Genomic DNA, 24,588 nt, shown 5'->3' with positions numbered 1-24,588 from the left:
TAGTTTTTTTACCTAAACTGACCAGACGTTTGCCTGAACTGAAACTCATTTGCCACTAACTTATTTGTTTGTTCAAAGAACCCTGAAAGATCTTACTGTGTGTTTCCTTTAGCTGGGCATTTTCCTCGTGAAAATGTTGAGAGCCATTTATAAATATAGCCCTATCCTTGGCCAGTTTGTCACTCATCAGTTATGAAAATGTTAAGTTCAATCCTCACACCCATGACTGAAAGACCACTGTGTTATACTTCTTCCAGAGAAATGTTTGTTTATTCCTACTTTTGTTTTCTGGTCCTAATCCAGTTCTCTGTCCAAGATAAATGTTCTACTGGCTTCATGCTGTTTTATCCTCATAAAAACAAGTGACCAAATACCTGAGTACTAATGCAGTTCATATAGTAAAAATGTTAATGGCAAATGAAATGCAGATGAATAAAGGAATACTTATTTTGGTTTCTCATGGCCATAGTTAAAAAAAAATAAGACAACCTAAGTTCACTAGTGCGTAAATCATATATAGTAATGCACTGCATAATGACATTTTGGTCAATAATGGACTACATATATGGTAATGGTTCCATAAGATTAGTACCATGTATCCTAGGTTTGTAGTAGGCTGTACCATCGAGGTTTGTGTAAATACTGTAAGAGAGGAAGAAATTTTCCTTTACCATTCTAGGTAGATTCTTCTGGCTGGTCTAAGAGTTAAATTGATATGAAACAGATTAGTAGGACAGTGACAAACAAAAGTTTAACAACATGTATACGTGAGAGAAACCCAGGAAAACTGAGTAACTCACCAAAATGGCCAAAGTCCTCACCTTAAATACCATCCTCAGCTAAAGACAAAGGAAGATGTTGGGGATGGGGAGAGTCAGGGACTTCAAAGGGAAGGCAGGCTATTCACAGGTAGGTGAAAAGGAGAAAACGTTTGGAAAACAAGTGTTTGGCCACACAGAAACAGAAGGACACAGAAGAGAGCCCAGCAAATAGGTTTTTCTAGCTTTCTCCTTGTCTACTGCCTAGTTCATGTTGTTCTAAGGTGGTAGCTCACTTCCTGAGATGGATTTTTGAATCTGAGTTCTTTTAGGCGCTTAAAGAGAAGCTAGCAAGAAAAACTTTGAGTCTTTTCTTTCTTAAAAATAGTCAGCCTAGGGGCCGGCCCCGTGGCCAAGTGGTTAAATTCGTGCGGTCTGCTTCCGCGGCCCAGAGTTTCGCCAGTTCAAATCCTGGCTGCAGACATGGCACCGCTCATCAAGCCATGCTGAGGTGGCGTCCCACATGCCACAGCTAGAAGGACCCATAACTGAAAATATACAACTATGTACTGGGGGGCTTTGGGGAGAAAAAGGAAAAATAACATCTTAAAAAAGAAAAAAATCAGTCTAAAATAATCCTTATGTTAAGGAGACACATTTTGGGGTGGCAAATTTTGTTCCCCTTCAGTATACTCTATGATGTTTGCACAACGTCAAAATCACCTAATCGTGTGTTTCTCAGAATGTATCCCATCATTAAGTGACACATGACTCTACTATTACAGCTTCAGGGGGCTCTCAGACGTTCATTCCTCCCCTTTGAATTTTGTGGATATCAGTTTTGAAATAAGAACCAAAGAGGGCTTGAAAGTATTTGTTTCACCCGTAAATTGTGGCTGTCCTCAAATAGGAATGAGAGTTGACAGTCGTTTTTATTTTCCAAAGCACATGGCTTAGCTTGGGAAGAGGCTCTGATTGTCACTCTCTGCAACCTTTATTCTCTGAGAGTCTTGTTCCCTGTTTCCTAAAAAAGCAGTGACAAATTAACCAGAGTCAAAGGTATTGCAATTTCGATCTCCTGGGGTTTCTTTCTCTATGACTCCTTGTGATTTCCTCTTCATCATGCTCTATCTTCTTTAATTGATTGAGATGAGGTAATTTCTTAGTGGGGTGGGGATAGGAAACAGTAGGGAGAGCGGTTATTGTCTGTGTACATACTGATTTTCAAGGCCTTAAGCTTTCTTTTAATCCCTAAGTCTGTGATTTGAATTTTACATCTGAGGCAGAAGCACCTGTGACTCCAGGTGGCTGCTGCCATCTCCCAGTAGACTAGGAGGAGAAGCATCAGGAATTGGAGAACCTTGTACTTAGAGATGTTGTTGAAAAAGTTAGGAATATTCCCTTCCCCCCATGAGTGCAATTAGCCTGAGGTCCTCTTAATTGAATCATTTCTTTTCCTTAGCAAAGACAAAGAAAGATTTGTTTAGCCTATGAAATGTAGTGGTGATGGTTTCAAAGCAGAAACAAGCCATGCTGGAGGTTTAGGATGCTGAAGTTAGAAATTACGTGCCATAGAAACTAATTTTTCCCATGATTTTCTTTTCTAAAGAGAGAGAGGTGCCTATTGGTTAAATTGCTGCTGTGTTAAAGACCCATATTTCAGAGAAAGTATAGCTGATAAAATGGACTTAACTATAATAGCTCACATTTACATGGGTTTTATTTTCCAGTGTAGTTGCATTTATTGTATGGAATAGGAAACAGGTTTCCTGGCCAAGGTCACAGAGATGGTTGCCTGTATGGGTAGGGCCAGATCTGGAACACAGACCTCTTGATTCCTGCTTTAGGCCTCAGCCAATTTTCAGTCCTCTGCGTAAGGCAAGTTGCCTTGTTTCGTAGTTGTTAAAAGCTGTTATGAATTTGTAGCTAAAATGCACTTAAGAAATTTTTACTGATCATAAATCTGCATTCTTTTGTGTGTTGTTGAACCTTTGTGTTATTTTCAATAGATTTGTGCTCTTTTCTGGTATTGAGTGCTCAGAACTATAACATGTAACTCTTGAAAATCAAGTCCAGACTCCTGCACATGGCTGGCCCTGTTTCATTTCTCTTTGCTCTCCCCGGACTCTCCGTTTTTAAACCAGTCAAAGTGAATTTGTCTAGTTCCTCAAACAATTTTGAGCTTTCCCTTTAATAAAGACTTCTTTGCCTGGAATTCACCTCCTCCCTTTCACCTTTAACCTGCTGACTCCTACCTAGGGTGGTGGTTAGGTGAGGCCTGGGCTCTGGAACCAGACTTCAGGTTTCCAGTCTTGATGTCATCACTTAATAACTCTATGATCTTGAACAAGTTATGGAGCCACTCTGTGCTGTGCTGCTGTTTTCTCGTTGGTACGCTGGGAATAATAGTAACCACCTCGTGGTGTGGTTATGAGATTTAAGTGGGTTTGTTCTTGAAAAGTTAGAAAAGTGCCTGGTACATGGTGAGTGCCCTGATGGCTGGAAGCTTTTGCTCGTAGCACCCCCACCCCCAGTGGGCTAGATAACCCTGCTCCTTCTCATACTCATCTTTACACTTAGCGCCCCAACCTGCTGGATTGTAATTGCCTGTGCATGACCCTACCACTCCACTGCGAGGGCAGGGATGACCGTGCCACGTCTGTACTGTTCAGTTTGGAATATAGCACCTGGCACATATGTAGGTATTTGGGAAATGTTTGAATAAATGAATAAGCAAAAGGCCCATTAGCTCATGATGTAAACTTAATGTCTTTGACCTCAGCTTTCCTTTCCTTTAGTGAAGACCTTTTTAGTGTTCACTTAGGGCTTTTGATGGGGTAATTTTAGGAGAAGGGAGATGATAGAAAAGGTCATGTCCTAGTTTAGCCTAGGTTTCTTGTGGAAGCTTTTAGAGTTGTAGCACATTATTGCTTAGTGTGGTTGATTCCCTGGAAGAGGCAGTACATATGGACAGGCCTCTTGAAAAGTTGCTGTGTTCTCTAAGAACAGGTTAAAGTGGGTTCCACATAGCACAGGCTAGACTCACGGGGAACACCCGGTTCATGTTGAAGACAGTCTGGATTTAACCTAATAGCTGTCACAGCCTCCTGGCCCCAGCTCTCTAAAGACACACTCACAGGATTTCCTGGCATTGAGCTTTTGTTGGCAATCAGGTGTGCTGTGGCCATAATGTAGCAGTAGAAGCCGTTTGACTTCTTCCTCCTACATGCTACGCGTTTAGTGAAGAATAAAAACAGTGTAAAGGAAAAGCTTATGTAAGAATAGAATAGTTTCTGGGTGAAAGGGATGAGAATCTTTTTCTACTCCAGGGGTGCTGGTGATCTGGCTTAGTCCTGGCAGTCACCCGAGTGGTAGGGGGTGTTCCTGGTGAAAATAATGCTTACGAAGGCAGAAGGGCTTTGCTATGCTGCTGTAATTCCTTTGTTTAAAGCCATTAAAGGTTTGGAGTACTACAAAAGTGAGACTAACAATTAATAGCTGTAGAATTTATCGGATTTTCAAGGGGCAGTAGTGAAAAGCAAAGATTACCTAACTCCAAACTGGACTTTCACAGTAGTATAGTTTGAAAAACAAGTTCCATTTCCTGAGCTTGCTCCTGCCTTCCTACATATAATCTGCCCTAATAGAATAATGGTAATAATAAAACTTAGCACTGACCATGTATAGGCACTGTTCTAAGCACTTTCCATATAGAGCCAGTGTATATATGTTCAGTATTTATAGTTTGTTTATATAGCCTTTTTTTCTTTCTGAAGAAAGCAAGGCAGGATGCATAGCAGTTAAGAGTATGTGTGTATGCATGTTGGATTTGAACTCTACCTCTTCTTAGTAGCTATGCAATTTTGGGCAAATTACTTCCCATCTCAGATTTCATATCTATAAATTGAAATAGAGCCCCTATTAGATGAGATAGTGGGAGAAAAGTACTGTGCTAGGCACATAGCAAACTGCTCAGCTGTGTTAGCTAAATTTGTTGTGCTGTCTTCTACTGGGTGTGACCTTTAATTGTGACTGGTATCCGGGGAAATTTATGAAAATTTTCTAAGCATTTCTACGATGGCCCCGACTGGCAAGTTAATTAGATGCATTTATCAGCGCTTCCACGGTGTTGCCCTTGTCTGCCAAAAAGGGATGAGAGCACCGTAACCTCTGCCCAGGCGTACCAGGCCTTTCCTGATCTCCAGTCACACCTTGTCATTGTTTTTTTTTTTTCTTTACGGAATCAGAAAAAATTGGAGCAGTGTGTTTCTCCACATCAGGAGGTGGTGCCTCATTGAACCACTCTGTTTCCCAGAGCAAGAGGGGACGGATGCGTTTGTGGTATCTCAACTACTCTAATTACTATTCTTGAAGCTGTACCTTCCTCCAGCAACTGCTTATCCCCTCGGTTTTTGAGCAGCCTCCTGCCATCCTCCCCTACCCTCAGAGCCTCTGAAAGAGCAGGATTGGGAGGGGTGTGTGTGTGTGTGTGTGTGTGTGTGTGTGTCTGTGTCTGTGTCTGTGTCTGTGTCTGTCTGTCTGTCTATGTAAAATAGCAGGCTCTTACCACTTAGAAGACATTTTTTCATAGGTAAGATGTTAAGGTATTATGTTATGAAGAACAGTTAGTTCATTTATTTCTTAGAATAATGGCTATGTTACAGATTATCCTGGTTTTGGTAAGACGGCCAGGTACTTGGACCAACCACCCTTTATAATAATGTTTCTGATATGTGTCCTGAACTCTAAAAGTAAACTTATGAATGAACTTATAGGACCCTGTACAATAAATCTTCATTCAACAGCATCTATTGAATATCTTCCATATTCCCGGTATAATGAATTGGTAGAATACAAGAATGAATAAGGTACATCCCTACCCTTGAGCGGTTCCATTCATGAAGGTTTATTCCATACTGTTCCTCTATTGTAATGTGTGTTATAGGAGCTAACAGTATACCAAAAGATAGAAGCAAGGAGGCCTTACAAAAGTGTCAGTAAACATTTGTTAAATGACTAAGGTCTCTAAGCTTGGTAGAGTCATTTTTCAGGTCTTATTTTTCACTTAGCTCTTTTTAGGTTTTTATCTTTCCATGTGGAAAGTTAGATACTAAATATATATATTTAAGTCATTTTGACATTTGAGCTCATAACTTTCTATGCTTATCTTTCCATTTTATATGCAGATGATTTTCTAAAAATAAAAGCCAAGTTATCGTGATTAGAATTTGTTTACTGTTTTTCTGAAAACCTAGTCAGTGGAATGGAGAGTGTTAGGGTGAGAGATGGGTGGGGGTGGGGCCAGCAATAAATGAGAAGGTGGAGTTTTCTGATAGGAATTTGTTGTTTCTCCCTAAACACTCTCAGGCAGTATTGCTTCCAGTCCCCTCTATAACTTCATTTTTATTTTTAGTGTCCACGGATACTCTAGGCTTTAGATGTTTTTTCTGTATTGAGAATCCTGAGGAGCTTTCATGTTGGTATGTTTGTGATATTAGGAATTTTACCAGTTAGAACGGGCCGCTGTTAAAAATGCAGGAAATGCTCTTTTGCAATGTCTTTGCTTTCCACCGGCTTACAGAGTGTAATGCCTCCCTGCCCTGACTGTCGATATGGACGTCAGTAATGACCCTATGTGCTTCATTTCCCACACATTCTCTGTGTTGTGTGGAATAAAAAATGAAAGTTATATAAATCAATAATCTTGAGTGCATTACGGGCCATATATAGAAGGGTTGAAAGTAGTTAAAAGGTGGTGGTGGTGGGGGCAACTGATGGAACAGTGTCCCAGAGCAGGTGAGAGGCAGCGAGACCCAGAGATCAGAGTCTATCTAGTCTTTTTCTTAGGCTAGAAGAAGCAAAACTTTTTGCCACAGGAGAAGCCAAAGGTGAATGTGGGTAAGGTTCTGGTTAACAAACAGTGAGTGCCTTCTAGATACGAAGCACTATGCTAGTTTATGGGACCAAATGGAGGACTAAGACTTGAGCTACTTTCAGGGAGCTCACAGTTCAGTAGATGAAATGGTCACAAAAAAACATATCAGGTACTAAGTACAGTTGATCCTCTTATTCGTGGATTTCATGTTTGCAAATTCACTTACTTGCTAAAATTTGTTTATAACCCCAAAGTCAATGCTCGTGATGCTTTTATGGTCATTCAGGGACATGAGCAGATTGGCAAAATATTGGAGGTACCTGATATGCGTGTTCCCAGCTGAGGTCAAGCAGGGCAACACTCTGCCTTCTTATGTTGGCTCTCATACTGTAAATAAGTGTCCTTTTTGCAATCTACTTAGTGTTGATGGTTTTGTGTGTTTGTGTTTGCTTTTTCTTGGTGATTTCGCTATTTAAAATAGCCCCCAAGCATAGTGCTGAAGCACTGTCTAGTGTTCCTAAGGCTAGAAGGCAGTGATATGCCTTACAGAAAAAATGTATGTGTCAGATAAGCTTCGTTCAGGATGAGTTATAGTGCTGTTGGCTGTGATTTCAATGTTAATGAAGCAACAATATATATTAAGTAAAGTGTCTTTAAACAGGAATACACATAAAAACAGTTGAGGAAAATGTGTGGCCAGAGGCTTGAAGGAACCTAACCTGTATTTCCCCTAAGCAGTGGTTCATTATTCGCTAATTTGGTTTTCGCAGAGACTTTATAGAATCACGAGAATCGATTGTACAATGGAAATACTGTACAGCACTCAGCAGCCTTAGAGTGAAGAAGGTGATGGGCAGCTGATCCCAGAATGAGTTTTGAGGGCTGTTCCAACTGCAGGACTGATGAGGTGGCGAATCAAAGGGATGACTTTGTAGGGCTTGAAAGGTAAAGAAGAAAAGCCAGGGTGGGTTTGATACAGGAAGGCACTGGAAGATTATGTAAAGTCAGAGGGCAGGCTTGGAGGGAATAGGATGGCTGTAAGGATAGGAGGTTGCAGTCAAAGTCATATTGGAAAATGGATGGGGGTAGAAATGAAGGCTGTGAAAGAAGGCAAAGAACAGCACATTTGTTGTTGGATCGACTATTCATAGAAACGTGGAGCTCTGAGGGGACGATGTAGTGATATTTAGATCAGAGAGCTAACAAAGACAGTGTCAGTGCCCACTGGGTGCAGCTGTGTGCATGTTTCCAAGGGTTCCAAGAGCGCTAAGACATGATCCAGGAATCTTAAAAGTCCAGGTGTAGAAGTGGGTATTAGAGAGGCCTGTGCAAAGTATCACATGAGTGGCAGAGTTCTTTACTACACAGAATACAATGTACATTTTTGGTTTACAAGCCCCACCCCCTTTGTACCATGGGAAGGACATGGAGAAACAATCAAGATTTGTTTGTTTATTAGGTTTAGGGAGAGGAGAGGAGGGAAGGAGTGAATGATCGAGTTGCCACAAAGTGTTGACTAATTGTCATGAGATACTTTTTCTTCTACAGAATGCTAGATTGATGTTATACATCCGGAGTGCTCTTTGATATTTCTTGGTGCCCATATTTCTTTAATTTTCAGTTCCCTTGTCATGTGATTTTCATTATTATGGCATTTGAGATTGGCGAATTGCATACTTATGTTTTAGTAAATAGAGGTAATGATTCTTCTCAGTTCTGTTTGTGTGGGAGTTGGGGAGATGAGCCAGCTTCCTCTTGGCTCTTGTAAAGGTTTCACTCACAACTCTGGACACTCTGATTCTAGCCTTCCAGACTTTCCCACTGGTCACCAGATTAAGTTTTGTATCTTTTCTCATTGGTTGTTGTGGTGGGGTTAAGAAGTGGAGGCGAGGCATCATATACATACACTACCACTGTAATTCTTAAGAATTTTCTAGAGCCCACTTTTTTAGCCACTAGCCACATGTGGCTGACGGGCACTTGAAATGTGGCTAGTCTGAATTGAGATGTTCTCTAAGTGTAAAATTCACGCTGGATTTTGAAGACAGTGTGAAAAAAAGAATTAAAATATTTCATTAATAATTTTTTTATATTGATTACATGTTGAAATAAGATTTTCTATGTGTTGGGTTAAATAAAATAAATTATTTAAATTCATTTCACTGGTTTATTTTTGCTTTTTTAAAATTTTCTAGTGAGTACTAGAAAATTTTAAGTTATGTATGTAGCTCACCATATATTTCTGTTGGATAGTGTTTCATTGCTCCCTTTGAATTTCCAGGGAATAATTTGAAAATGACTGTTAGATGGTATTACTTCTAAAGATCAAGTTCTTGGGTCCACGTATATTTGTAATGCTGTTGAAGTTGCTAGTGTACCTGATTGTAGCTCTCATTAACAAAAGGAATACAGTCATGCGTGCTAAAAATTGTCACTGCTAAGAAGACTTCTCCCTAAGAAGAAGTTTATTCTTTTTCTTTACAAATTCTTCTGTAATAAATAAAATAAAGTCAGCATTCATGACGGTTCTACTGGATGGAATATAATTGCATCCCTTTAAGAATTGATATCAGGGTTATCATTAGCTTGTGTTTTGGACTAATCAAACACAGTCAGATTTTTTAAATGTGTAATTATTTTTCAAAGGAGCATGTGAATCTGTGTCGCCTTGAGCCATAGTATAATGAGGTTTTGTTGTCCCTGAGAGAGTGACTATTGCCAGAACATAGGTGAACAGCTATTTGTGAGGCAGCCTTAGTAAATATGACAGAAAAGAGGTTAGTTCTAACTTAAGAGCCATCTACCAAGTGCCTTTTCTCTTCTCAGGATTAGTTTAGCTACACAAGCGAAACACAAAAGAAATTAAAGATGTGGTGTCCACATCCTTAAGAAGTTCATCATCTGATTTAGAAGTTCATAAGGGATATTCTAACATTCTGATGTATGTGATGAAGTGTGAGGAGACATTAATACCTTACAATGGCAGCTAAAACCTTAAAATCTGAAAATTATTTATAACGGAAATGCAGATTCAAGGTTGCTTTAAATAAATACCACTTCCACATGTGTTCTTTTATGGAAATTGTGCATGGCCTCCAGCCGTTCTTCCCTCCAAGTGACCGTCGAGGTGTATAAGACACAGGGACTGTGGTTCTAAGGTGTAACCAAGGGGAAAAGTTGAACCATTATCGTTGGGGAGATTCTGGGCTATAAGAAACAAATAGAGAATCCTTTGGTGGCCTTGTATGTAGAGGCCGTTCTGTCTTTCCAATATAGATGTTGAAAATCTTCAGCAAAGGGTAATTGTGGGAAGTTTTTATGGGATAGTTGGTCCTTGGTTTGGGTCCTGAAAGAAGTTAGATGAAGGGTATTTTAGGAGGGGAAATTGGTATGATTGAAGGTACACAGGAGATGGAAAAGGGATTTATCAGTGAAAGAAAGAATATGGATTTGAAAGGAAGAAAGACTGTTAATTTGAAAGCTAATCATTTCATAGATATGATTTTCTAGCTGTTGCAATAATTTGTTCTGGAGTTTATTGTTCCCAAGGGACTTTGCAGTAAGTCTGTTTTTAGAGGGCTTAATTGCCTGGAGCTTCCAGAGAATTGGCTGTGTTTGGGGTAGGGAGTGGGGAGGTGACTGACTTTCTTGGATAAAATTATTTGCCAGATGTCATTGTGGCCAAAGTTATTTATGTTGGCTTCATGTTGTATAAATACCATGCAGTCATCTATGAGCTTAGCAACTCAAATAGGACAGTGAGTGCTTTTGGATGCATGTATATAAAAAAAAACCACATCACATTTGTCTAGAGCTGTACAGTTTTTCAGAGGGACTTCCACATGCTCACATTTACCATTTTTAGCAACCTTCTAAGATAGGTGGAGTAAGTATCATCATCACCCATTTATTTCCACATGAGGAAACTGAGGCTCAGAGAGGCCGAGTGTCTTTCCCCAGTCATGTGGCTAGTGAATGACTGGGCCGGAACTAGACACAGCTCTTGCCTTCTAGTCCAGGGTTCTTTTCCCTTGTATGACACCCTTTCTCAGCAGAGATACTGCTGACAGTGGCTGCTCATCTAGTTGCTGGCATCTCCTGAGTTCCTAGTACTCAGCCTTGTCATGAGGAACTGACTCAGAGAAATGAGAGCCTGCTGATTCAGAGCTGAATATCCTTTTCCCAGCCTCTCATTTCCCAGCTTTTCTTCTCATGCATTGATTTTTATCCACTCCCAAGCAGCCTTCTTAGTTTTTGTAGCTATTAGAACTCTTAAAGCACTTTGAGTCTTTTTCACTTAATTTGCCAGTGATCAACTTATTATATGAGAAGGTTTTAATTTTAGTTATATTATGGTAGTGTCACTGTTGTTGCCTGTCAAACCGAAACTGAAGGAGAACAGGGGAGAAGCATCTTCGGTCACTAACTTATCTCTTAACTTAAGCCCTACATAGATTTCCTTGAATAACTCTCATTAACTTTATTCTGCTCTGTGTGTTGACTATTCCATTGAATGGACTTGTAGCAGGCCAAGAATGAGTGAGATACAAGTAAGAAGTCTTGGTAAAACGTGGGGCTTGGACTAGGGTAGGAGTAGTGGAAGTTGTGATGTGGGCTGCCATATCTCCATGGGCAGGGGTGCCACATGCTCCAGATAAGACTTCTTTGTCTTCTACAGCTTTCATATCACCACTGGTGAGCAAAGAAAGGGCCTTAATACTCTGGGTACTTCTAGTAAGACCCTCTCCCACTCCTCCCACCCTACAACACTGACAGCTCCATCACACCATCACCACAGCTACCTTGAGACTGTTAGCACACAAATTCTGTTTTTGCCTGTATCATCAGCATCCTGAACAGGGCCTGGCACATCGCATATTTGAAAGGATAAATGAATGGAGTCCTGAGTCTTTAGATAGCATATTTTATTTATTTATTTATTTGTTTATTTGAGGAAGATTAGCCCTGAGCTAACTGCTGCCAGTCCTCCTCTTTTTGCTGAGGAAGACTGGGCCTGAGCTAACATCCATGGCCATCTTCCTCTACTTTATACGTGGGATGCCTACCATAGCATGGCTTTTACCAAGCGGTGCCATGTCCGCACCCGGGATCCGAACCAGCTAACCCCGGGCCACGGAGAAGTGGGATGTGCGCACTTAACCACTGTGCTACCGGGCCAGCCCTAGATAGCATATTTTAAAAGGAAGTTCATAAATTATTCTGTAAAACCAATGAGATATCTTTATAAACTGTAGAAGGGTGTCAAATGCTTTTTATTTTGTTTAATCCCATTTGGTGGCTTAATTACAACATGGATTAATGAATAACTCCAGTAATTCCAAAATGATCCCAATGGCTATAACAGTTGCAATAATAATAGTTATTGTTTGTGTGATACCATTTACAGTAATTTGATTGAATTATTTATTCCTCTCTGAGATAAATGGTTGTATCCCCATGTTATAAATGTTAAAAAAATTATAAATGCTTAAAAAATGTTTAAAAAGATTTTATAAATGTAAGAGAGAGAGGGAGAGAAAGGCCTTTTTATGATAAAACTCTGCTCCAGGAGGACTCAGAGACCAGTCCAGCATGGGACACAGGTGTGTAGTTTACCTGAGTGGAACAAGCATATGAGAACATGCAGAACAACAAGAAGGCTTATTGCTGAGGGTCTCAGTGCTCAGCTAAGGGAGCTAAAGCTTCAGTGTGGCTTGAGCACGTGAGCTGCCATGTCTTGATACAGACAGCATCTTAGGACTTGACCCTGCCTGTGCAGCTCTCCTTTGCACTTTGAGTAATTCAGGCTGCATCTGTTTCAAAGCATCTACAGGAAAGTTTAATTATGTTGTAGCCTTACATCCAAATGGAAGAGAGATGGAGATAGCTGCAAGGTATTTTTTGAAACATGCTTCTCATGAATGATACAGTTTTGGTAAGAATAGTGACAGTTTTGATGGGGAGAGTGGGAGCACTGAAAACTGTCAATACCGCAGAGCCGTTTTTGGTCAGATAGGTAGAGTGAGCAAATGTGTTGAATCGGAATTTCTGCAATAGCTCTTCAAGACGACTTCTCCTTTGCTTTGTAACTGTGTGCCCTAATCACATGCTTTGCAGAGAATGAGAGAACTGTGAATGATTCCAGAGATGATGGCCCTAACCCAACAGCTCAGCTTCCAACTTCTTAACCAGATGTGGACTACTGATACTTTTGTTAAGGTCCAAACGCTAGTGACAGCCTGGCTTGACATCAGAGTTAAACTTTAAAAGTTGTGTAATATTTTGTCGCTAATGTGTTTCTAACTTTTGGAAGTCTTAAGAATAATCGTGTGGTTGTTATTAATTTCTATGAAACATGGAGATAGGTTGTAAAAATCATACATAGGGGAAAAAGACTGTAGATTGAGGTCTGATATTAGACCTTAAAATGATGAAAGTTTTTTATCTAAATTGCTGGTCCTCTAGCTGATTCCAGAAAGGATGAATCGTTTTACTAAGGCGGAAAGATAAGCAGTGCCCCTTCTTGTGAGTGAGAGTTCCATGGAGAGCCTTGCAACCTTGAATTAGCAGGTCTGGCCCTGCTGCCTCGTGTTCAGGTTAAAGTTTAGATATGAAATAGTTAGAGCCACTGTTTATTGTGACTCTTCTCCTCAGGGCCACTGATTCATTTATTAGGTTGGGGATCTCCTGGAGTCTCATCTTTCTTTTTCTTATCTCTGCGTTGTCCGCATGCTGGTACTTGGTTAGATGGCCTTTGAGTACCACCTTTTCGAAAAAGGTGTAGTGTGTGTAGCTTAGAAATCCTCTCATTGTTATGCTTGTTCTGTTGCTAGTAGGTACTCAACTAAGTCCCCAAATAAAAGGAAATTGGGGAGTTTTGTTTTTAGTTAGGTACTTTGGAAGAGTATGTAGCTGTAGCTGTATTCTTTTGCTGGCTTATATAAATATTAATGATAACAGTTACGTTGAAGGAAAAATAATGTGAGGAGAATTGCAGTCTTACTGGGTGAGCACTTTGCTTTTCCTTTCAGCTGTCTGAAATTGTTTTGACTCTGACAATTCCCTTGCAATAGAGCCTGCAGAATGGTTATAGAGTAAAGAAATCAAGTGATCATTACTGGTTTGGCAGCAAGAGTTTAAAAAAAACAAAGTAGTTTTACCCATTATTTGTAAACAATACATACCTATTGTTGAAAACTAGGAAACAGAGAAGAATAAGAGGAAAAGCGATCTTGGTTTTGCTACTCAAAGATGTTCTGATATTTCTTTCCAGTTCTTTTTTTTACATTTGGTTTTTAAAAAGCACACTTATCAAAGTGCATATACAATTTTGTGTCTTGTTCTTTTTATTTAACTTTATAACAGGAATTTTTCTGTATTTCACAGATTTAATGAAGACTTGCCAGTCATTCATTCGTTCTTTCAGTTACTGAGTGCCTTTTCTGTGCTGGGTGCTGAATGCTTTGTTCTTTGAAGTACAGGGAGATGGGAGTGGAAAATAATCTGGATTATAATTAGGAACTGCACATCATCCTGAATTTTCATGTAGCTTTTATCTCAATCTGAAAGTTAAATTATCTCCCAGCTAGTTCCTCATTTGAAGTCAAAGCGGTAGTACTGGTTGATTTTATTGTACATTTAAGCTAACTTTGTATGGATCAAAAAACCACTCTGCTTAGGAGTCTGTCCCTCAGCTGAAGTGCCAGACTGGGCAGAGTCAAGAGAGGAGGGCAGAGCAGGCATCCTGTTGGGTGGCTGGTGTGCTTGGCTCCTACACAGGGATTGTTTACCAGAGCAGGGCAGGGTTCATGGCAAGGTGTCTGACAGGAGACCTAGTCACCCAGAGTCCACGTGACTGGGGCCTCATCCTCACAGAGGACTGAATTAGTGAGAATCTAAAGACTGTAAGTGGCGTGAGATTCAAGATGTAGGAGAATGAATTTGATTTAATGTATCAGTCAGTGATACCCAGCTGCCTCCTCCGTAACCTCTTCCTCAGTCAGTCCTCAGATGGTCAGGTACACATACTCACCTCCCGGCAGAACAGTGTGAGGATGAGTGACGTGGCTCACTTGTGAGCAAGGATGCCTGGACTTAAGTCCTTCCTCTGTCCCTGACAAGCTACATATTTTGACTAGTTCCTTAATCCTTCTGTGCTCCATTCTCCTCATCTATTAAAAGTAGATATTAGTGTTACCAGCTTCCTGTGATTAAATGAAACACTGTTGGAACGATGCCTGGCATATAGAATAAGCACTTGATAAATCTAGCTAGTTATTATCTAACTCATGTGACTTAGTTTGTACATATTGCCAAATTTCCTGAGTGCTGTGCTTGTCAGATAAGTAGAGATGGTGTTAGGGCAGGTATGTTATCTTCTGATTGCACGTGGAATGGGTATTGTGAGGATGGGCCGCTGCTTAGGTATTAGGAGCTATTCATGATCGTGTTTCTGAAAACAGCAAGTATTGACAGGCTTGGTCTTAATCCTGGATCTCTCTCCAAAGCCTCTTCCCCTAAAGCACACTGCTTCAAGAAAGCTGCTCACCCCCTTACCTTAGTCCATTTGCTGTAGCCTAGCGTGAGGGCCTTTTTTTTAACTTCACATCGAACTATAACATACAGACAGAAAGGTGTACATATTCTGCTTGCTGTGTGTTCACAGCCCCAGCGCCTAATCAAGAAACGGTGGTTTACCAGCCTCCCATAACCTTTTTGTGTCTCCTCCTGGGGATCATGCTTTGAAAACCACCTATAGGTAGAAAGGCTTGTGATCAGTTGTTGGTGGGTGTGGAAAAGGAATTGTGGAAGAGAGGGAATTACCCCAATAAGGGGAGGGTCAGTTGTGGCAGCTGTGGATCACAGACCCCACCACTCCTTCCCTTCCATTTAGTCTTCCTTTTTTCTCATTAAGGTAATGTGAATAGGCAGGGAAAGATTCTTTAGGGAAAGATGCTTTAGAGAAAGATTCATTTGAAAAAAATAATTAGACTGTACTTTTCCAGAACTGTGTATTAAGCCTTTGTTTTTTCTCTCTTCAAACCCATCTCTTTCAATTGTGACTTTCGAGTTAATATATATATATTTTTTTGGTGAGGAAGATTGGCCCTGAGCTAACATCTGTTGCTAATCCTCCTCTTTTTGCTTGAGGAAGATTGTCACTGAGCTAACATCTGTGCCAGTCATCTTCTGTTTTATATGTGGGACGCCACCACAGCGTGGCTTGATGAGAGGTATGTAGGTCTACACCTGGGACCTGAACCTGTGAACCCTGGGCTGCTGAAGCAGAGTGTGTGAACTTAACCACTACGTCACTGGCCCAGCTCCTCGAGTTAATTTTTTATTATATGCAGTGATCACTGTTTTTTATTACCTGAAGAGTGTGAGGTCAAGGGAATGCAGAAACACATGAAAACTTACCTTGAAGCTTTCCTGACTTTAATTCTCCCAACTCTAAATCAGGCATGGGAATGGATTTTTCTTCAGATGCCAGATCCTTTGGATTGGAAGGGTTTGGTGTGGAGTATGGGTACAACAGGAAAGAGTGTTCTGGTTGATTAGAGATTTTGGCCATGGGCAAAAGAGACTGGACTGGTATCTTGAGTACCAGATTTATTTGCCTTGTGTGATCTAAATGATACTTATGCCGTTTCTTGACTTGTAAGCTTAGCATTCTTCTTTAGGATTACTTAGTACCTGCACTATGAGATTGGGTGCAGTGCAAATACAGCTTAAAGAGTTGAACCAGTAGTCTCCCTTCCTTATATATATCACATGGATTCATAATACTTCCATACTTCTCTGATCCTCCTTGCCAACATCTGAGAAAGTTCATCTGTATTGTGAAAATACCTGTGGTGGCAGCAGCAGTTCCAGTCAACATACTGAACTGCAGGTGGAGTGTGGGAGTCTAGTCAGTGATTGCCAATGCTTCTCTAAATGTGTAAACATGGCTGAACTGTGTGAAGGAAATGGAGAACTCGATCATGATTAGGGTTACAAAGAGAGTTGATGAGAAATTTTAATTTGAAGTATATTATTTAATGTTTAAGTGCAGGATATCCAGTTTGATAATGAGTAATAGTGTTAAGTACCTATATTTGAGAGTATGATTCCATTTCGGAAAAGAGAAGATTGAGAACGAAGATTGGATTGAGGTAGACAACAGAATTCTGAGGTGTAAACGTACCTTTCTCTTAACTACCCTATGAGCTGTTCTAATGTCTCGTAAGAATAGTTATGATAATGTAATTATTACTTGTTTTTCCATTTACTGAAGAAATTTTAAAACTCCTATTTGAATGTAAGGAAATTTGGAGCCATATGAGGCAGCCCTTTTAAGTACAATGGTTGGGGTTTTGATATGCATCTCTGCCTTATTACATTTTATCAGATTTTGAACTGTGGAATTAAAGGTTATTAAGGGGAGGAACAGAGGAAATGGCATTTTCACTTTTTAAAAGTCTTAAAGTCCTTTCTGTTAAGATACCACGTGAGTCATGTTGATTGGAATGAACACAAGATGTTAAAGCTTCTAAAGGAATTTTTGCTGTAGTAAATGAGAGAAGAAAGAGTGTGTGTGTGTGTGAGCACAAGCACCCCCTGCCCCGTCAGAATGTATGCATCAGACTGTCAAAGAAGCATTCTGCTTATTGCAGATAGATTCATATCATAGTTTTAATGTAAATATTCAGTGTATGAAACCAATCAAAAACTTGTCTGTTGGGCATCTACCAGGTATAAGACCTGTATGAGGTACAAAGATGAATGTCAAGACCCAGTTTTTATACTCAAAGAGTTTACGATCTAGTTAGGATCGTAAGACATGTACACTACTCTGTTGCAAAGCAATTGTGTGTTAAATATTAGAAGTATGGTTTAAAAAAATTATAGAAGAATTTAAGGGAGAAAAAGATCTTCCAGTCTAGGAAGTCTTCCTGGGAAAGATGGAATTTTTACTAAGAAAGTGGTTCTCAGATGTATGGTTCCCAGGCCAGCAGCAACAGCATCCTGGGAACTTATTATAAATGTAAAATTTCAGGTTCCACCCCAGATCTGCTGAAGCAGGAACCCTGGGGGTAGGCCCAGCAATTTATGTTTATAAGCCTGCTAAAGTTTAGTCACCGTTCTACCAAGGAAATGGTGGCTCAAAGATGCGCCGACTGAGTTTGAGGAGAAACAATGACTGGTACATAGTAAGTTTTTAGTTAAAGATGGCAGGCTGAATGAAGGAAACACACCAAGGGGGTTTAGAGTTTCCACTGCCTTTTGCTTTAGTTTCTATTTAAAGGAATTTCTGGGTGCTGGCCCTGTGGCCGAGTGGTTAAGTTCACGCACTCTGCTTCTTTGGCCCAGGGTTTCGCTGGTTCGCATCCCAGGTGTGGACATGGCACCGCTCATCAGGCCATGCTGACTGGCGTCCCACGTGCCAAAACAATAAGGACCCACAACTAAAATATGCAACTATGTACTGAGGGGACTTGGGGAGAAAAAAGCAGGGAAAAAAAAGGAGACTGGCGACAGTTGTTAGCTCAGATGCCAATCTTTAAAGAAAATAAAAATAAAAATAAAATAAAGGAATTCTTTCCCAGTGCAGTTTGATCCTTATTTCATCCAGATGTCCTTTGTAACCATGTTGTCCTTTCCATATCTTCTTATTATGATCATTTAAAATGTTCACATCATGTGGATAGGGATAAAATTTGCATTTTTATAACAGTATTTGACGTCTTTGGAAAATGTCAACTATCAGAATGAATCAACAGCTTTGTGGCTAACTACTAGGTAAATGTATATACAGAATACGTATTTAAAAAGAGAGATTCATGTCCTCTCATCAGGTCTTAGGTAAATATTTTTTGAGATTGAAGTTTTAAAAATAAAATTCATTCAATGATGTCGTGGCAGAGCCCACAACATAAAAGTGGGACCCGACATAAAAAGTGGGATGTGTCCTCCCACTGTTTCCTCTACATATTTTGTTCAATTCAATTATTTTGGCATTTTTACAGATCCCACCCCATCAGCATTGCACTGTACTTTCATGTCTCCTATGATTTTGGACGAGGTAAACCCTAGGTGAGTTGGAGATGTTGATTTGGGTCATCACTTGGGCCATGTGGTGTTAGGTGGGCATGACGATGGTGAAACGAGGCTTGACCTTCAGCCTTTGCTCACTGAGCTGCCCTGCGCCTAAAGTGGAAACGTTACAGTGCTTGCATAGCGATCTTCTGATTCTCTATTAAGAAGAGAAAGTGATTTTAAAGACAGTTTAGGGGGAAAAAAAAGAACTCATGATCACACTGTGGCATGCAGTTAAGCTTCAAGCTCAAAATGTGTTCCCCTTCTTGGAAAAGTGAATTCATTTTCTCCTAATCTGGTTTTATCTTGACACTATCAATTTAGCATATGCCACAGAGAAGTCTAGTCATTGTTGTAGGTGTGTAGCAATCTATATTTCTCAGAGGAGGGTTTACAGTCATGTACCACATAAGGACGTTTTTGGTCAACAACAGACCACATATATGGCAGTGATCCCCTAAGATTAGTACCATGTACCTAGGTGTGTAGTAGGCTATACCACATGGGTTTGTGTAAGCACGCTCTATGATGTTCATACAATGACAGAATCACCTAACAACGCATTTCTCAGAATATATCCCCGTCGTTAAGTGATGCATGACTGTATTTAGAATCTTTTTTGGATTTGTTACAGAGGAACTTTAGGGTCATAGATGTAGTAAAAGGTAATTGAGGCCTCTGCCACAACATCGTTAGATTTTCTCATACTTGCGGAGTGAAATATATGGCTGCCGTGTATAAAGATGCAGTTACAATCCACTGAAACTAAAGACCCAGCCAAACAGTCATCAGATTTCAGGGATCCGTTAATATTTTCTTCAGCCGAATTGAAGGATGAAAAAGAAAGGGATTTGGAACAATCCCTTGTATTTTTTTTTTTTTTTGAGGAAGGTTAGTCCTGAGCTAACATCCGCCACCAATCCTCCTTGCTGAGTAAGACTGGCCCTGAGCTAACGTGTGTGCCCATCTTCCTCCATTTTACATGGGGGACACCTGCCACAAGCAGTGCGTAGATCCACACGCGGGATCTGAACCTGCGAATCCCGGGCCACCGAAGTGGAACGTGCGAACTTAACCGCGGCTGCATGGGGCTGGCCTGCTTGTAGTTTTTTGTATCAAAGTTTGACCTGTATTTTAGTGACCTATGCTTTTTATTTCTTCTAAAAGAAAAATTATTTTTTCCATGAACTCACAGTACTGGGAAAAATCATATTGATTGGCATTATTTTCATTTTACAGATGAATATGTTAGTGTCAGAAGTCAAAATTGAGCTGCTCTTGTCCTTGGGTTCTGGTAATTTAGGGCTTTCTCAGATCTTGAATATGCCCAGGAATCAGGAATTTAGTGCAAGCATTTTGAAGGTTTATGGCTTCTCGTTTATTATGATTTTTCTTACTAATAAATAAATGTATACATTTATATTTAAAAATTTTATTTGTATATATATTTGGTATTAAAGCAAGAATGTGTCCCTACTCTCCCTCCGCCACATCACCTCCTATACATTAAGCCCTGTATTTGTCTCTTGTGGGTAACCATCTCTTTCACTTGCTATGCGTAGAATTTTGCAAGGTTGCAGAGTAAGACCTGTCAGCTGACACTTCCTCACATGAGAGCCATTAAGAGGGTGGTGTGGCCAATGTCAGAACAACCTTGCAGCTGAAGGCAAGTCACTGCATTTGCCCAGAGCCATATGAATAGGTCTTGTGACCAATTAATTGGCTCCTACGCAATCTCCAACAGGGGAGCACAGATGGAGTGAGTCAGTCCAAGCTGCTCAACCTGTTGAGTGTTTTGTCTTTTGCTAACTGGAGCACAAGCTTGGAAACAAAAGTAGGAAGTGGGATTTGGACTTGTCTGTTTATAATGGGTTTGCTGAGAGCATGTTTTATAACGTGATGGATGCATCTGACTTCCTAAATCATTGGCGGGCTTAATTTACGTAACAAATGAGTGTTCCTTTTTTTTTTTTTTTTAACTTTTGAAAGAGGAAATCAGTAGGCTGCTGCCAAGTAGCTTGTCTCACCTACTCTGTGGGGAGTGCAATGATCATTTAGGACGGCTGGTCACTGTGGAATATCCCTAACAACAAAGGATCTTCAACATTTGTGTCCAGGTCCATGTTGACAGTTAAGATAAACCAGAAGGTTAAACCGCTCAGGAGATGTGTGGCTGCACAACGGAGACCGCAAACCAGCCCCAGGGCTGGCAGCATTCAGCCACATGTGTGAGTGATGCCGTTTCTGGTGCTGGGAGAACTTACAAGACCCTTTTATGCAGAAAGATTCGGAAACGCACCAGGGTAGGAAGGGGCACTGATCACACGGAACTGGACAACAGGTTTGAAACTTTAGTTCTATTTTAAAATCTCAGAGAAATTCTTATTTAACTCACTGTGTACCAAGCAGATGAAATTGTATTGATCTGAAAGTTGAGTGCTTCTAAGTGGGAGACACGGGGTGGTTGGTGGGTGTGCAGAAACAAGTTCTTTCCTTGATAGAGAAGGTGTAGGCATGGGTATTTTTTGTGTGTGACTGTTTCAATTCTACTACCCATATGCTTTCTTCTTAACTTTTCATTACCTCTGCTGGAGCCAACTTGCAAGAAGCTGGAGCCAGCTTGGTTATATCCTTGTCCTGTGTGAAGCCTGAACAGTACCGTTCACAGTGATCATCAGGAAAAAGAGGTGCAGTCCTGAAGTACCACCCCAGTTGGCAGATGGGGCACAGGACTGGGAGTTCTCACTTCTTAGTCTGAATGATGGGTGGATGGTTGTGCTTTTCCGATTGGAGGCAGAGTAGTTAGTAAAAACTCAATCTTCCTCTTCTGGAAAATCCTTCTCATGGGAAGGGTGGTATTATGATAAACTAATTTTAATAATGGAGCTTACCTAAAAAGAATAACATTATACTTGCTGTATTCTTTTAGGTTGATTGTTCCATTTCGGAAGAATTCATTGATTTTATTAGTAGTAGCTCTTAATTGAAACATTATTTGTAAAGAATTTTATTGTATATGAATGAAAAGGAAAAATCCTTTGAGAATTGCATTTCATTCCAAAATCTTACATAGATAGACAAGTAAGGAGAGCCAAAGGTTAAGCCCTGATTCTTGTGATTAGTATAAAAAAGTAAGTTTCTAAATATACTTAAATGGTGTTATTTTTTTCCTTACTAAAGTTTTCTCAAAATTACCATGTCTCATAAGCTGTTTATCCCATAAATATATTTCTTGGTTGGTTAAAGATAATCAGGATATAGTTACTGTCATGTAAAAATCTTTGTCTTTCTTTAGTAGAAACTTAATAAAATGGTATATAGTCTCCTCCAGTGTAAGAGCCCAGTAGATTGGAGAGTTAGGGAGAAGTGAGGAAATCATTTTATGGGTGTTGGGTCACCTGCTGTCCTCTCATTTAAAGAGAGAGATTTGTAGAGGAAGAGGTAATGAATGACGTGGTACATTCGAAAAATACGTTGAAGTGTTCAGATAAGAATTTCACTTTTATATTATCTGTTTCTTATCAAGAAAGGACAGCTGGATGATAGGAAAGAGTAATGGATTGACACTTAGTTTATCTTGATCTCCATCCCCATCCTGATCCTGATCCCCAGCTTTGCTTCCAGAGTCTTGTAACCACGGGAAGGTCTCCTGGCTTTTCTGGGTCTCGCTCTTAACTATTAAGCTATGTAGTTGGTTTAGGTTATTTAAAAAATTCTTTTTTCCTCTGAGATTCTAAGATATAGCATCAGGACCCTCTGTATTCCCTATTTTTGTTATTCATACAATTCTAGACTCTAGGCTGAGGTGGGTGGCATCCACATAAGAAAATAATATGCAGGACCATACCAATTTTTTTTTTAGAAACTTCTACTAAAGTTTTTGCTATGAGCTTCTGCTTCTCACTTTCAGTGAATTGCTGTTCTGTGGTGGATTTTAATCATTTTTATTTAAACAACACTTTAAACTTAACAAAACATTTTCATATCCATTATCTCCTTTCCTTATTTTAACCTTTTTTTTTTTTTTTTAGAATTCTGTACAGTGATGACATATACTTGTCAATTAATTGGAATTCATCTGTAGTCAGACCGGTTGTCTTGGTAGGCCTTGTCCACTTTCTCTTCCCCTTCTTGAAAACATATTCATTATGTGCAGTATCGTGCTTGGTTTCCTGAATTTCTCTAGGACTTGGGCCAGTCTCAAGGGTAGAGTGAGTTACTGGCAGGAGCTCGCACTGTAAGGCTCTGGCTCCAGAGCGCTCACAAGTTATCTGTTTGTCCAGGTCAGGTGGCAGTCAGTTAGGTGTGACTTCCAACTCTTTGCTCTTGAGGACCTATCTTAAATCAATAGTTTAGCTGATCATCTTAGCTGAGCACTCTTGATAAGTAGTTTCTGTTTTTTTTTTTTCCTTTCCTCATGATTTTCCAGTTATTCAAAGGTGTGGAGAACAATTCCGCAAATATGCTGAAGTCATGTTGGATATCTAACAGTGGCCACAGTGTAAAACTGACACAGTTCAGTGCAGAAAGAAACATTTTAATCTTCCCTTTATGGTTCATGTGAAATGAAACATTTCAGGATAGAGGTTTGTCCTCTGTATCTTCACTCCCATTCTTCTTTTTTTAAATATTTTTATAAGGTTTTATTTGGCACTTGACTTTTTTTTGTTTGAGGAAAATTAGCCCTAAGCTAACATCTGCTTCCAATCCTCTTCTTTTTGCTGAGGAAGACTGGCCCTGAGCTAACATGCGTGCCCATCTTTCTCTACTTTATATGTGGGACGCCTGCCGCAGTGTGGCTTGCGGAGGGGTGCCATGTCCACACCTGGAATCTGAGCCACCTAACACGGGGCCGCTGAAGCTGAACGTGCTCACTGAAACGCTGCGTCACCGGGCCGGCCCCTCCCATTCTTCTTAATCTCTGGAATGACAGATATTGGAGTTCAATTTATTTCATAAAATTACAGAATCAGTAAAAGCCTACAGTTTGATGAGGCATCTTAAATGGTTTGTCAGTATAAAGTTCCTTGCTAAACTCACTTCAAATCTAGTAACTCAGAAATATGATGCTGGGTATATGGTGTAGTCTTCAAATAATTGCTTCCAACCTTCCTTTTTAAAATACCCATAGCAAAGCTGCTAATAACTTGATTTTTTAAACTTTCCCAGCAAATTAGATAAGTCCATGGGGCTGTTTATGTGAGGAATTGGGGAGTATTTGCCAAGCTTATCTGTGAATCATTCTTTCTCTGATGGAAAGAGAAAATTTGACATTACCTTGTCTTAAAAAGTGTACCCTACACACGCTGAAGAGGAACTGAAACAAAGCACTTCGGAGTCAATTGAGCTTTAAGTTTCATGTCTTGAAATTTAGAGTCAGAAGAGATTTTTTGTACTGCTTTAGAATCACCAGGATGGAAGGAGCAGAAGAATTAAGGAATGTACATATCTGACTTACCTGCATTTGGATGAACTAATTCTACTAAAAAAGAAAGAGCCTTAGATTGTTTGTGGTAGTTGCTTAACAGGAAAATAAGTACAGAAACCAGGGTGTATTTTCCGATGGTGAACTGCCTCACAGAGATAAGCTGCCCATGATTTTACTACCAAGTCTTTATTTATAGTAGTTAGGATTACTGACTAGGAAATACAAAAATAGTCACAGATTGAGAGAGAGATATGCTAAGGCAAAAGACCAAAAAATTCTGAAGATTTTCGTAAAAGGCTATTAAAAGAAAGTCTAATAATGCAGATTGTAGGGGTGAGGAGCGTGTTTTTCATGGTGTTCTTCACTTAGAAACACTGTGTGAAAACCATTCTGCTTTGATACTACTTAGAAAAGGACAGGTTAGCTGTTGGACAGGTTGAATGAAG

The 24,588-nt window shown here is 39.9% G+C and overlaps 1 protein-coding gene across 4 annotated transcripts in view; it reads left to right on the top strand.

Moving 5' to 3' along the window:
- Positions 1-24,588, top strand: part of FNIP2 (folliculin interacting protein 2) — a 129,312-nt gene that overhangs the window by 19,256 nt on the left and 85,468 nt on the right. For 2 of the 4 annotated variants that reach the window (XM_005607793.4, XM_005607792.4), the window contains exon 1: positions 20,676-21,055. The exons of the other annotated variants lie outside the window; for them this stretch is intronic. In XM_005607793.4, coding sequence (XP_005607850.1) covers positions 20,880-21,055 — 176 coding nt within the window. In that variant the 5' untranslated portion in view covers positions 20,676-20,879. Of the gene's footprint in view, positions 1-20,675; positions 21,056-24,588 lie in introns of those variants that run through there. 4 annotated transcript variants of the gene reach the window in all.

Source organism: Equus caballus, chromosome 2 (genome assembly GCF_041296265.1).
Source record: "Equus caballus isolate H_3958 breed thoroughbred chromosome 2, TB-T2T, whole genome shotgun sequence".
NCBI lineage: Eukaryota > Metazoa > Chordata > Mammalia > Perissodactyla > Equidae > Equus > Equus caballus.
The sequence above is the reverse complement of the archived record's forward strand: the minus strand, read 5'-3'. Positions and strand labels throughout refer to the sequence as shown.